The following is a 15267-nucleotide window of genomic DNA, read 5'->3' as shown; positions in this document are numbered from 1 at the left end:
TTCATAAACTGGTAACACGGCAACTAATTAATCCTCATTGTTATACAATCAATTTACACAAAAACAGTTGTTGAGTTCAAATCAGAAACGATGAACACGATCTAGGAAACACGAATTTTTACAAAAGGCAAAGATGTGGGGTGAAATGGAACATACTTGAAGAAAGCCCAAAGGAGTGCGACGATCACGGCGATCGTGAAGATAAACATGACGAAGAAAGCTACCATTATTACGATCTAGGAAACACACGGCGGTTTCTTCTTCCGATCAAGCTAAATCAGCGGGTCGAGACGAAGGACACGGACACGCACTGGGTTCATAGCTCGGGAAGCCCAAAAGTTTTGGAAAAAAAATTAGAGATAGAGAAAGTTTTGATAGGTCTGAAAAATTAAGACTGAGTCTTTGTTTTTTTTGTTTTTTTTGTGGGGATTGAGAGAGAGAGAGAGATGGAAGATCCGAGGGAGAGGCGTGGGCGTGGGAGCGGGAACGATGAAGAAGACGACTTTTTTTTTTCCGTTTTCTGAGGGGAAGAGGAAACAGTAATCCTCTGTGCTAAGGTGCACCGTTACGTCCACACCATCTAGGGACGTGCGTGCATGAGAGTCGTCGCTTGGTTCTCTTACTCAACGCTTGTTTCTTTTTCTTTTTAATTCTGAATTTAGACAAATTTAAGATGATGATATACGTTTTTGTTAATTTCCATCAAAAACAAATACGAACGTACATATATTGTAGTAATAACATTTGATTCCTAATATGTATTTAAAAACTATATAACGAATTAGCGCATGTTGTTTAATTATAAGAATTGTAAAATCATTGATCAAATGACAAATATCAATTATGGTTTCTAAATTCATTAGCAAATAAACGCATCGATCGCGAGTCATATAACTTATTATTATATGTTACTAATGTATATTACTAAAAGACGTATCCGTCCAAAATTAGAGAAAAGAGAAACTACGTTTTCCAAACAAATTTATGGAGAGTGCAAGACATGCATGATGCATATGAAAATGTTGTTGAAACAGTTATCATACTACAAATTACTGAAGCTGGTCAGACCATTAGACTCATAATGTAGAAAACATCAGTTAGGAGAAACGGTTTTGCATCGTATCTAAATTTGTCATTTATGGGATTTTTATGATGGGGGCCAATAAAGAATACTCTTTCTAAACGATACGACCTCGTTTGAGTAAACTTTACATGAGATAGTGAGAGAGAGTCACAACAATGAAGGGGTTGGAGAATCATTCTTTGCCCATAATATAAAAGAGCACTGTATTGTAGAAATACTACTACTCATTCACAAAGTCATTACCAAAAGATATATGTAAAATAAAAACAAAAATAAAGGAAGAAAAAAGTAAGTCGAAAAATCTTGGGGAACTCTTTTTTTTTAACCAAAGCCGAATCCTTCGCTAGCTTCATGGATCGCAAGCAGTAGCCTCTCCTGCAGATGTTCCTTAGACGGGTACTCTGGTAGATCTAACTGATTGAAACTGCAAAGCATTTTGGATATTGTTTGTTTAAGTCTAATGTTTTGGGGGTCATTATCATCATCATACAAAACCGTAAGGAGATTTACCAGGTATGCGCAGACGGCAAGTGATTTGCACTTCCATATGCCTTGTGGATTTGAAACTTCTGTGCGCCTGAGATTCCTTGTAGGGCACTAAATCCTTCCAGAGGAACCTGTTTGTTGGATTTCGAATATTAGTGGACGCAAAGCTCAACCACACTTTTTTTTCTACAATCTATTGTTCTCAACATCCATTTATCATTTCAGATTGTCAAATCCATTTAACTTCAAAAGAGAACCTTTGGAGGCTTTAGTTAAGCAAAGAAACGTATATAAGACCAAGGCCACATAAGTGTAATATGTTTGTTTACCTTGGAGGTTCCAGTTACAAACTGCAGTAGACGGGCTTTGTCTTCTTTGCTCAATCCCTGAACAACCTCCCAGAACCACTGAATAACGGGGGATCCAGGACTGTACCCAGAATATTCTGTATTCACCCTCAGGTCATCCACTGATACATATGTAAGGCGATATTGGTCAATAAAACCTCTTATTGTATTTGACTTGGACAGTCTTAAAAACCAACAGAAAATGCCATGAGTATATCTTTGTACAGGATCACTTACAGTCGATATCAGGAAGACCACTAATTAATAACTCCAATTCCTTGTCATTGAAAATGGATATTAGATCTCTTAGGATAAGTTCACTAAACCCTTCTAGGAATGCATTTATCTGAGGACGGATGGCGGTGGTTAATCGATGCTCGGCAACTAAGTCAACATATTGATGCTTATTCTCCTCAGTAACTTTAATGTTCCGACCTCCAGGGATTAATTCATGGTCAGTAACCTGCAATTTGATATTTAGATGTTAAGAAGAAAAGGAAAAAAACACCAGAAATATTCAGGGACACTATTGAAAGACTGAACAAGTTACCTCCGTTTTTTCATATAGTATCAGCTTCTCCTCGTCAGCGTCAATGCTAAAAGTGAGATCTAAGACATCGCTAATATCATGCTGCATATGGAAGAACACATGAGTAACAAGAATATTTGATAGTGCGGCTTTATTTCATGAACCAATCAAAGTATATAAAGATTAACAAGTGCTACAACAGTATAAATACCTCCAGCATCCATTTCAGGTTTTTATAGTAATCGGGATCTATGGCTTCAATATCGTGGTATGTAACCTTAACTCCCAAGATATGCTTGTAAAAGGAACGAGTGAAATGGACATCAAGGAGTTGCCCATCAAATAGAGCTTTTCCAACCTGGACATATCAAATTAGAAATTAACGCATATACCAGAGTACTTCGGTCTAAGTCATAATTAAAGGGAGCTAAAACTTACAACACGACCAACAAATTTGAAGTAGGAGAGGTGTTCTGTCTGGTAAACAGAGTTTGGATTTGGTTGGAAGGTTGAGTCATTGCCAACGGTTGTGAACAAAAGAGCTCCTTTGTCAAAAATAACCCTTGACAACAACTGATACCATTCCCTGGTAAGCCCACCCGCATCAATACCTTCTTCTCCTTGGAAATGAACAGTCAATCTACCTTTCAGTTCTTGAGTTGTCCTCATGCGCAATTGGTTGTATGAATCTTCAAGAATGTATGCTCTTCTCACAGAGATTCTCAAAGGGCTATGGTGATGATCATGCTGGTGCTTTATCTTTGATCTGAAGTATGCACGTTTGTTATCAAATTCAATAAAACGTGGGACCTTCAGCATGAGTGAAAAGGACTTCTCAAGCAGAGCAGGATTTTGTCTGATAAAAGCATTAAGAAGCTTCCTGTGCCTTTCAGAAAACCTGATAAAAGACGCATACTTCTCATCCACCTTGGAGCTAGGTCCTGGACCCTTCGGCTGTTCCTCAACTTCAGAAGCCATGGGGACCCCAAAATCATGACCTGAACCTGACTGTGATGGATGCAACTTCTCAGAAGTAACAAAAAATGACTCTATATAAGGCAAGATGTTCTGGGCACCAGCAGGAAGTGACTGGCTTACTCCAGCTACCCTTGTTGTTGAGCTCAACGACGGAGATATAGTAATAGTCGAAGACTCAGAATGCACCTCAATTTTGCATATGCAATTGCTTAACTCCAGCCACAGAGGTTCCAAAGCTGAATTGATGTTCGACAGCTGAGAAAGCACAGCGAGATGCTCTTCTGAATTCTGTGGCTGGTTTTTCCCTTTTGTGATTAACGAACCAATGAGGGAGCTTAATGCCTGCAAAACCCTCAAAATTGCAGATCCATCGGACGAAGTGGTACTTAGCAGCGCTTTAACTGCTTCACCGAACATGTGAAGTTCACTCATCGCTGTTCTCGTCAGGTTTTGTATTGCATTTGCAAGCTCAGTTATAAACAAATGACAATGGCTCGGAGCAATTGCCACAAGTTTTTTCAGCACCTCCGCCACAAGGGTGTATGCGTTATCTGACAAACTGAATGGACAGAATAAGTAGTTAGACAAGATGTAGAAACTTATACATTTAAGCTATGATTGAAAGATTTAAAGTAAGTTATCGTAGATAAGCATCCGACATACCCGTCACGTGCAAGTAAGGAACAAAGCAGACACAGCTCGGCTTTGGGAAGATTCAGCAACACACTCTGAACATCACATTCACTCTCTGCTCTGGTGGAGGAACTTGCAGATGAATCTATTGGCTTCGTTATTGTATCAGTAGAACCAGATATAATATCATGATTTTCTGAATTGTTTTCAACTTCTAAACCTTGAGGTGTTGATTGTTGCTGACTGGCAGACCCATCTGATCTGTCTGCTGTATCAGACTTTCTTTCAGCATTGTCAATGATGACCTCCAGTAAGTTTAACAGCTGGATTATATGATGAGAAAACACATCCATACGTGAATTGATTATAGTAAAACTAAATAAAGCTAATACATATCACTGAATGAAAAGAAATACCTGTTCGAGATGAGCCACACTTCTCAAATAAAGAGGCTGGTTCAGGAGACTGAGAAGCAACGCAAAAGCTATAGATTCGGGTTCGTGCTCCTTTCTGCCCATATAATCATCACTTACTACAACAGCTTTTCCATGTGCTTTGTCTGAGGGTGCCGAACCTTGCAAGGAAGGCAGTGAAAGCCTGGACTGAAGCAGAATTTTTGCTACGTACATATGATTTCGAGCCAAGTATGTCAATGTCTCAAGAACACGCCGAGACACTAGAGGAGGAACCCCTGCAAAATTAAATACAAAAACTATATAGAATACTTCTAGCTCCGGTATTTTTGAACAGCAAACACATACAACTCATGAAAACACTGTTGTTGTACGACTGTCCCCAGTTANTCCAAACTTCTAAGGCTTTCCCCTAAGGTTGCCCCACTTCCGCCGCTTTCTTGGCTTACAGCTTCAACATCCCTGACAGTTGAATCATTTTGATCATATTGCATTTCAACTGACTGAGACTGTGAGCTTAAGACAGAATCATTAGCAGTGGCTTGTGTATCAGGCCGAGTAGATGCATCTAGTACGACAGAGGGGGTAGACACATTAGCACCTCCATTATCAGTGGTGTTTTCAGCTGGAATTTCAGGTCCAGTAGTTGCCTCCTGGGACCTCCCACTCTCATNTCCATGAATGTATTAACTAAGGAAAACCTTGTTTCTCCATGAGAACATAGATTCAGTAAAAGCCTCTGCAGAGGACCCTTGTATAGAGGCTGCATACCAAAGAAATATGGATAAATTCTCAATGAAGGCGGTTAATTATCTTATATTGAGTGAAAGATGCATTAGGTAGTTACCTGAACTATGCGAAGAACGCGAATCATTGCTTGGAGTGCCTCAGTGTTGACTAAAGGAGCTCCATCAGTCTCTATAACTTTTGCAGCAGACCTACGAGAAGCAACCCCCTCATTTCTCTCTATTCCGGACAAAACACCTTCGCCTCGCCTGGATGGCTCCCCTCTACGAAGTCTTGGATGCATACCGAACATTGTACTTCGGTTGTGGTATCGATGAGCAAACCTTTCACGCAACATATTTGCTTCTGCGACCAGTGCAGGTGTAAGATTTGCAAGAATAGCATCGGATGACGTTAACAAAACCTGAATACAAAAATAACGTTAGATGGATATATTTGAATTCTATTCATCGCCATGGCGTTTTAAGGCAATAACTCATACCTCTTCTCGCAACTCAGAAGGAAATGTTGCAATTATTGAAACCGTGTCCATCTCCACAGGCTGACCTTCAAGTTCCTGAGACTGATGAAGCCTTTGTGCTTGTTGCTGTGCCAGAACTTCAGCTCGGATATCAGGAGGAAGTGCAGCAAGAAACTCAGGATCAATATCTCCTGAATTGTTCTGTTCAGTAGAAGAAGGTTGTGGTACTTGTCCTTGCTGAGCCGACAGGACTTCCGCTCGCAGTTCCTCTGGTAGCGCATCCAAAAATGCAGGATCAATGGAACCAGAACTAACATCCCTATTTACTGGTTGCTCTGCTGGAGGATTATCCTGCTCAGCGTCGTGGCCAGAATTCTCAGATACCTCAGTAACACTGTAAAGAGAAGCTTCTCGTCCAGCTGAAGTTGGCACAAGTGACAAATTTGCCCTTCTTGAACGCATAGCTGGTGGCTGTACCTCAGGCCTTTCGGCACCATCATCATGGCCATCAGCACTTCCGATTTCGACATCCAAACTTCTAAGGCTTTCCCCTAAGGTTGCCCCACTTCCGCCGCTTTCTTGGCTTACAGCTTCAACATCCCTGACAGTTGAATCATTTTGATCATATTGCATTTCAACTGACTGAGACTGTGAGCTTAAGACAGAATCATTAGCAGTGGCTTGTGTATCAGGCCGAGTAGATGCATCTAGTACGACAGAGGGGGTAGACACATTAGCACCTCCATTATCAGTGGTGTTTTCAGCTGGAATTTCAGGTCCAGTAGTTGCCTCCTGGGACCTCCCACTCTCATCCTGAGATTGGGGTTCCAAAAGTGAAGAATTCTGATCAGAAGGCTTATCCGAGCTGGGTCGTCTCAACTGAGATACAAGCAAATCTTCAAGACCTTGTGGTACGGTTGAAGCACCAGATCCAACAATTTGCTGGCTGTCATCAGCCCACAAATTCAAACGATGTCCCTGGCGTCCATTCCTCAGGGATCGGAATATAGCATCCAGCCGTGATGCAGAACTACTGTGGGAATCCCTACCTCCATCGATATGATCACGCATATTCTCTAGAAAGAGAAGAAAAAAGTTGATAAGCAAATCATATCTATAAGAAGATCAACAGGATTGACACTAAAGAGGGATAATTATTCATATATATAACATATTAAACCATAATAGAAAGGTGAAATGAACAAAGTGCAGAAATGAGAACCTGTTTGACTTTGCGACGCTGGAAGTGATACAGATCCCGATAAAAGAGGATGCTGTGAAGGAGTAGCACCATCCCCAGTTCTGCCAAGAAGGCTGTAAATCGAAGTTGTTCGTCCTTGACGTCTTGAGCCAAAGACTTCAACAGGCATCACATGAAGTGTTTCATCGGAAAATCTATGATCTCTAAGAACCTCTAAGTGATCAAGAACGTTTAGCCCATTGATACCATCTTCAAACCTAAGAATTACCCGATCTTCATCATCTTCGTCCTCTTCATCTTCTTCAACCAGTACTTCTTCTTCAAATTCATCATCATCCAGCTCGTGATCATCTTGATCAGTATCATGATGAGGTAGGTGATGTACATCATCTTCTTCCAAGTCATTATCCTCCTCGTCTTCTTCTTCATTATCGTTTTCATCTTCATCTATTTCGTCCCCCTCATCACCAGACATCTCCTCGTCTTCCTCTTCATCAAGATTTTCCTGCGAGTGGGTGTGCATCTCAAATTCTATACCCAACGACCCGACTCCATTTTCCAGACCCCGGGCATCCTCAGCTTCTTCTTGCATATAATCATCCTCCGCTGGAGCAAAACCTTCATCCAAGTCTTGATCATGCTCCATGTCATCCGTCAGAGCCTCCGAACCAACATAGGTGTTGGAACCACCAAAATTCTCCATATGATCTGCTGTCATGGAATCATGATTGGACCCAAGTAATCTTTCTACTGCCTGAGAAGCATTAACAGTAGTATCTCCTCTTCCTGATTGAATTTGATCAACTGACTTGTTCGCATTTTCATCCTTTGAGTTANCCGTGATGCAGAACTACTGTGGGAATCCCTACCTCCATCGATATGATCACGCATATTCTCTAGAAAGAGAAGAAAAAAGTTGATAAGCAAATCATATCTATAAGAAGATCAACAGGATTGACACTAAAGAGGGATAATTATTCATATATATAACATATTAAACCATAATAGAAAGGTGAAATGAACAAAGTGCAGAAATGAGAACCTGTTTGACTTTGCGACGCTGGAAGTGATACAGATCCCGATAAAAGAGGATGCTGTGAAGGAGTAGCACCATCCCCAGTTCTGCCAAGAAGGCTGTAAATCGAAGTTGTTCGTCCTTGACGTCTTGAGCCAAAGACTTCAACAGGCATCACCTGAAGTGTTTCATTGGAAAATCTATGATCTCTAAGAACCTCTAAGTGATCAAGAACGTTTAGCCCATTGATTCCATCTTCAAACCTAAGTATTACCCGATCTTCATCATCTTCGTCCTCTTCATCTTCTTCAACCAGTACTTCTTCTTCAAATTCATCATCATCCAGCTCGTGATCATCTTGATCAGTATCATGATGAGGTAGGTGATGTACATCATCTTCTTCCAAGTCATTATCCTCCTCGTCTTCTTCTTCATTATCGTTTTCATCTTCATCTATTTCGTCCCCCTCATCACCAGACATCTCCTCGTCTTCCTCTTCATCAAGATTTTCCTGCGAGTGGGTGTGCATCTCAAATTCTATACCCAACGACCCGACTCCATTTTCCAGACCCCGGGCATCCTCAGCTTCTTCTTGCATATAATCATCCTCCGCTGGAGCAAAACCTTCATCCAAGTCTTGATCATGCTCCATGTCATCCGTCAGAGCCTCCGAACCAACATAGGTGTTGGAACCACCAAAATTCTCCACATGATCTGCTGTCATGGAATCATGATTGGACCCAAGTAATCTTTCTACTGCCTGAGAAGCATTAACATTAGTATCTCCTCTTCCTAATTGAATTTGATCAACTGACTTGTTCGCATTTTCATCCTTTGAGTTCGAATCAGCAGAATGGACATGCTCCTTTGTCACCAACTCCAAGACTTTTATGATTCCTGTTACAGCTTTGGGAGATTCTATATTGTCCAAGTCCAACACTTCAAGAGTACGAGTAAGAGACTTGACCAAACCAACATCAACAAAAGTAGCAGAAGCTTCTGAAGATATATGTGATCCAGTAGGTGACCGAGCTGAGAGAATATCACTCAACAGATCAATTAAAATTTGTATTTCATTAGCTGGTGGTCTAAAACCATTGCAGGTATCTATGAAGTCATTGAAGATACTGCTAATGTCAGAAAATATCCTCTTCCTAGCTTCAGCTGATCGAACAGATGCGCCCACTAAAAATTGATTACCTCTACTTGCTAGCTTTTGCCGCCAATCACTATCCGATTTCTTTTCCTTTTTCACCCTTGAGTATGGAATAAACTTGTGAAGAATATGATGAAATATTCCACCTACTTGACTACTCTTCTGTTGGGGACCTCTGAGACTGTTAATTTCAGCATCTCTTCGAAGTATTATATGGATTGATGAAGAATACATTAACAGCATCTCGCTCAAAAGCTTCAGAACGAAAACCATTTTAGCCAGGGAAGCTGACATATCCTGTGAATTAGCTTCCTTTTCATCGGGTGTGGCGGCAACAGCTTTGCCTTTCCCTTTTGTAGAGGCAAGATCAATATCCATGTCTGCTAAAGTTGAATCACCTTCAACCATGTCATCTTTTGGAGGAGGAATGAAATTACAGATAGAATCCAGAAGCAGCTCAAGAACACCAATGAAGGACTGGGGAGGCTTTCGGTGAACTTTAGTTGCCTTGGTGCTCCCAGGGGCAGGAGTAGTTACCAATTTCTCGTCATTAGAGGTCTGAGATTTTTCTTTCTCAGCTTTGTCCTTATCCTTCTCTTTCTCTTTTGACTTCTCTTTTTCTTTCACTAATACGATGTAAGGTCTTTCACCAACCATCTCTACCTGGCATATCGAACGAGCGGCCTGAATAAAAGTGACCGGGTCCCGAGCAATTACTGAATTCACATTTAATAAAAAGTTGCGTGGGGATATTCTCTGATTTGAGTGCCTGTTAGAAAGTGTTGCAAGTGCATGCTTTATCTCAGATTCCATGGCTTGCTGAAGCGTTTGGGGATCTTCAAGGACGTGACGGATAATACTAGCAGCAATACTGTCAAACCCTGGGAAGAGACTATTACTCGGTAGAGAAAGCAGTGCTTGCACACCTCCACAATCAAGAAAGCAGACAGCAACAGAATGTTTCCTCGTCAATGTAGAACAAAGCTGTAGAACAGCATGCATTGTTTCAGAAGGAAGCTGATTCCGGATACAGGTACAAGCAATCTCAATCAGTTTCTTTTGATCATCAACATCAATGAGCTGTGGAGAACCAAAAACAGATTGCAACTTCTCTTGCTTGCTCTCATCAATGGTGAGAGACGTCTCACCCTTTTTCAACTCCTCTATAAGCTCAGTATTTAGTTTCTGGTCCACCTGTAGCAGCCTATCAATGGCAAGAAATCCGGTCGTCACCCACTTTGGAACTTTAACCTTTCCCTTATGAATACTACCAGAATCCCACTTCGAAAGTACATTACATACAAGTCTTACAATACCAGCCTTCAGCGCAACTTCACGTGAACCTGCATCTTCATGTAGAATCAAAGCAAGAACATGCAACAGAGCAGATAGCAGATTGTTCTTTGTGTCATCGAAACCGGGACAGCAATCCCTAATCCGACTAAGAAGGCAAGATATAACACCAGATCGGTGTTCCCCATTGTTTTCTGAGCATATCAATACAAGTAAATCTCTAACAGGAAAAGCAAGGGGTTCTTTCATCTGCAAAAGCTTCGTACATGTTGTTATAAGCTCTTCAACAGGTGGCAGTGAGACCAATTCTGCTTCAATTTGTTGTTGAGCTTCATCTGCAACATTCAGCTTTGTATCTGATTCAGAATTTCCGAGCGACATTGCAAGAGCACGAGCAAGCTCATCATCATCCTCTGGGATTTCATCTGGATGGGAAAACAGCCACTCCATGGCCAACTCAACACTGTTTGATCCAACCTGTCTCAAGGCTTCTTCTGCTCTGGATCTGGAGAAACCCATCTCCACAATGGTCGAAATGGTTGTTTCATTAGGAGGTGGACCTGTTACACGAGCACTACCACTGCCACCTAGGTTTTTCAGTTCAACTCCAGAATACACATGCTTGATGATGGAAATGAGTGTGGTAACGAAATCATAACTACACTTTGTAAATTGTGGATGAGTCCAAACAGGAAGTACAGCTTTCAACACAAGGGACTGGAGAATCTTCACAAATGTCTCAGCATCTTGTGGAAATGGAATATTTCCACTTTCTACTGGTTGAACAAGCAAGTGTTTGGTGAATGGTGACAAGATAAACGATGATGTGACCAAATGGTCCATGAGCTTGCCATAGCTAGCCAGTGGACCATATATCCACGCATGATCTGCATCTTCCTTTTCATCTTGCTTTCCTTTAACATCATCAGTCTCCATCGGAGATGAGCGGTTCCTATTAATTGTGAATAAAAGCTGGCTTGTAGCATCAAATGTTGTCAAAACTGTTTGAATCACCCCCCGGCTGTAAAAGCAATTTATCAGAACAGGATTACACGAATCAGGCCTGTCAAGAAGGATAGCATCGATGAAGTCAACAACTTTGCCAAGGTAGCGACATTTAGTTGACACTGAGGCCTCGGGAACAATCTCATGGCCTCCAAAATTCAAGTGGTCCAGGGAGATTGAAGCAAAAGTTGACGCAACTAACTTAGATGACGGAGAAACATTGATTGTATCTTCTCTCCTACGAGATGGGAGCAGCATTGCCTTCCCTAACTCTTGGAATATGTAAGTGATGTGGAAGGACAGTGATCTCACCATGTCACAGCAAGATGTATAATAGGATCCATCTTTTTCATGTTCTCTATTGCCAGAAACGTCTGATGAACTAGAGGGACCATCAGTAACAGGTCTTGGTTGAAAACCGGTTGATGCACGCCCAAGATCACGGTAAAGATTTATTAAATCAAAGAATTGAGATTCTGCACTCCATCCTGCCGTCCTCCTTCTAAAAGATGGATCAAGGAACTGTCTAAAAGAATTGAACCTTTGGCCTTCTGTCGCAGTTATAACCAATTCTGCTTGCTCTGACTCAGGAGACGAACCAGTCTTCTCGTTTTGACTCTCCAGTGTGGTACCCTCATGAAATGCTAATTGCCACAGAATTTCGCGGTGCAAGTGCCCAATGTTTTCCAGAACATCCTTGCTTCCATTAGCAAACTCCAAAAGCAACGCACTCACCCAACGGTTATCCTTTGATGCAGCTAGAAACAGAAGAAATTCCACAAGAAAAAGAGAGGCAAAAATTCCTGAACTGGGAGAAAGTTTTCGATCCAGTAGGAACGTCCCTGAAAGATCTTGCAGTCCTTCTAAAGCTTTCTTCAATTGATCGCGAAGAGAAGAGCAAAAGGCACGAGCAAGAGAAGAAGAGTGATGTTGCGTAAAACCCTTGAAAACAATGGTGCTATGCAAGGCAATAGATATCCCTTCAGAGGATTGAGCAATGCTAGGTCGTAAAAGAAGCTTGAGTAAAGCCTCGATGCCAGACTTCTCCACGAAGAGACGAGATGTCTCAGAATTCTCCATTGTTCTATGGAGCAGAATTATCAGATGAAAGATGCAGAGTTGAATGAATTGCTCATGACTGACACCAGATGTTTCCTTCACATCTGAATCCATTTCCATTGCAGTACTTTCCGTCAGATTTACAGAGGATGATGAAGAACCAGTCTCTCCAAAACATGCAATTTTATCCACAATTTCAATAATGATTTCAACACCGGTAGCTCTTAGCGATGTAACATGACGCAAAAGCTCCTCCACAGCATTTGTAAACGGAACAATGGCCTCATTCATAGCTAAAACATACTTCTTGCTGGTAAATACATTGACAAGGAAGCGCAATGCCGAAGTTTCTTTAACTGTCTCCAGTCCTCTGCTATTGAGACATATAGCACCCAAGCCATTTGGAATGCATGCAAGAGCCTTTGACGAAGGAAGTATACCTGATACAACTGAAGACAAAAATGCTTCCGGGAGACCCATTTCAAATAGGGAAGTAAGAGATGTTGGGTCTTTGTGGATTATATCACTCATCACAGTGACAGCTGAGTAATAAATATCACCACCAAATTTATCTGCGTTCCTGTATATTAACGACAAAGTGGCAGGCAAAGTACTCTCATGAGAACTTTGAGACCTATTAGCATTTCCAGGAGTATACGTAGCAGAACCAAGTGACTTCAGAAGAACCTTGATGAGTCTCTTCCGGGATAACAACTGATCACCATTTATTTTTGAGGATTCACCATCTACCATGTCACTGTTGTTCTCTACATGCAACCCAAGGATGTGATGTACCTCTACCTCTAACCTCTGTGACAAAAGCTCTACCCCCCCAAGATCCCTGAGTAGAGGTACGGCTGAACTACTATAATCCATGAGCTTTTGTAGTGCTTTAACAGCCAAATATACAAGATGTATGTGGCTTGGATCAGCATACTCCAAGAGAGGGAGAAACGTGGGAACCATTCCTGACCCCCTTATAGTGCTTCCAGATGAAGATGATGAAACAATGTGGAGCAAATAAAACTGGAGTAGAGCCTCAACAAAAGCAATAGATGATGGATCACTTGAGATCTTCAAAGATAGAACAGCTTTCTGAAGCACATTAAGCAGAATCATTCTGTTGCCTACAGCAAAGCTGATGCTAGATCCACTTAGAATCCTGGCCCGATCATGAGAGGCAGAGTAAACAGCCAATTGCGCGCCCAATGCAAGCATGGCAAGAGTTCTAATGGTTCCGGGGATTGGTTCTTCAGATCTGACAATTCTGATTAGTTCATTCGTATACTCAGGTTCATTTGCAAAGAAGGATGCAAGTTCGTCTTGAGCATCACTTGACTGAACAAGAACAATAAATGCAAGTAGGCAGATCCTGCTATACAACCGGCATATTCTGGAAGAACGAAAAGCATGAGCATATCTAATCCGGGTCAGTAAAGAGAATCTGAGCTCCGGAGGAACATTGTGAAGCTCTATACACTGCTTCATTATCGCTAGATCTTCCTCTTTTCTCATGTGTAAATCAGGAATGTGAATCACCCTTGAACTAGAACTAGCACTTCTACCATCATCTATACTCTGGGCATGTCCACGCAACTCAAAATAAACAGTAGAACCAATCCGATAATCTGCTTCACTCTGATTATTTTCCAAGTCTGAAGGAAATAAACTCAGACCTTCGTCCTGGTTTCTTTCGTTTGCCACAACACAAGAATACAAACCCAATCCCTCCTCTTTGCTACCCCACCCCTGGGCAATAGAGAGTAGGAAGCTGTTTACTGAACCACATCCAATCAACTTTCCGCTCCTGTGTAGCTTGGATGGGCTAATTTTTACAAGCGCAGACAGAGTTTCCAGAGCAGCAATGAGAACCTCTGGATCCGTAGAAGCAAGTAGGAGTTTAAAGTGCTGCAAAAATAAATGATGTTGGACGAGTTACTAGAAAATACAGCATTTAAGTTTATCAGCTCTAATACAGATCTTGGAAATTCATCAAAGCCTCCAGAATAAATCAACATACCTCTAAACCATCAAACGAACTTTTGTTGGGAGAATTTTCCAGGATTATCTGCATTGCCCTAAGTATTTGAAGAACTGTGTGCTTAGGAAAGGGATCCTCATCCTCTAACATTTGATCGGACAAGAGAAGGTCATTCCTATTTGATAAAAATGTCTTGAAGTATTTATCAAAATGTAGAAACAACGGTCTCCAGTGATGAAAGTTCCCCTGGAGAAATAAATATAATCCCGTTAGAAACCCACAGAGATAGGGGAAAAAAGAAAAAGAAAAGAATAACCTGAAACTTTGAGATAGTCTCATAATTATTACCTTACTGTACTCCCACCGAAAACCAGAGAGAGGTATAGCAATATCAGACAGTGGGCTCTGGATTACTTTGTCAATAAAGGATTTGATATCAGGAGGCTGTAAAACAAGATAACGTCGAGTGAAACTTGTTAGGACTGGGATGTAAATAAAATCTAAAAGATTGCATCAAATGTAATAATAATCTGCAAAGGAGGCTAAAGAGTAAACAAGGTTGCAAAACAAGCTTTATAAGAAAAAGGATAACCCAGAAATTAAAACAGTCAAGGACTCTACAGGTGAAAANAAAAAAAAAAAAAAAAAACAACTTTTCGTTTGAGAGCAAACCAGACACATTGGATAAATCAATCCTATGTATACACACTAAAAAAGTCTACCCATCAAGACTGACTAACTCAGGGAAGATCATAATACCATGGAGATTAGACTCACTATCAAACAAATCTATGTAACATAGCTATGATAGTTTGACCATAAAGCTGACCACCAAAACTTGATTATGAGGGCAGATACAAAAAAAAAAAAAAAAAAAAAA

General features: G+C 41.1%; 2 protein-coding genes across 2 annotated transcripts in view; both read right to left on the bottom strand.

The window, feature by feature from the left end:
- LOC104763297 (E3 ubiquitin-protein ligase UPL2-like) overlaps nt 1-15267 on the bottom strand; it is a 19899-nt gene that overhangs the window by 3721 nt on the left and 911 nt on the right. The window contains exons 3-9 of the mRNA XM_019240057.1: nt 14736-14831; nt 14427-14633; nt 7921-14314; nt 7716-7774; nt 5699-6694; nt 5318-5620; nt 5154-5233 (exon numbers count right to left, since the gene is read on the bottom strand). Of these exons, the coding sequence (XP_019095602.1) occupies nt 5154-5233; nt 5318-5620; nt 5699-6694; nt 7716-7774; nt 7921-14314; nt 14427-14633; nt 14736-14831 (8135 nt within the window). The remainder of the gene's footprint in view (nt 1-5153; nt 5234-5317; nt 5621-5698; nt 6695-7715; nt 7775-7920; nt 14315-14426; nt 14634-14735; nt 14832-15267) is intronic.
- LOC109125173 (E3 ubiquitin-protein ligase UPL1-like) lies at nt 1166-4776 on the bottom strand. The gene is made up of 9 exons (XM_019240206.1): nt 4474-4776; nt 4088-4380; nt 2885-3983; nt 2658-2804; nt 2468-2548; nt 2155-2380; nt 1900-2039; nt 1595-1701; nt 1166-1508 (listed from the first exon to the last, which is right to left on the bottom strand). The coding sequence occupies exons 1-9, from the start codon at nt 4684-4686 to the stop codon at nt 1406-1408; spliced, it is 2409 nt and encodes an 802-aa protein (XP_019095751.1). The 5' UTR covers nt 4687-4776; the 3' UTR covers nt 1166-1405.

This window comes from Camelina sativa, chromosome 18, assembly GCF_000633955.1.
Source record: "Camelina sativa cultivar DH55 chromosome 18, Cs, whole genome shotgun sequence".
NCBI lineage: Eukaryota > Viridiplantae > Streptophyta > Magnoliopsida > Brassicales > Brassicaceae > Camelina > Camelina sativa.
This window is presented reverse-complemented; position numbering and strand designations above follow the sequence as displayed.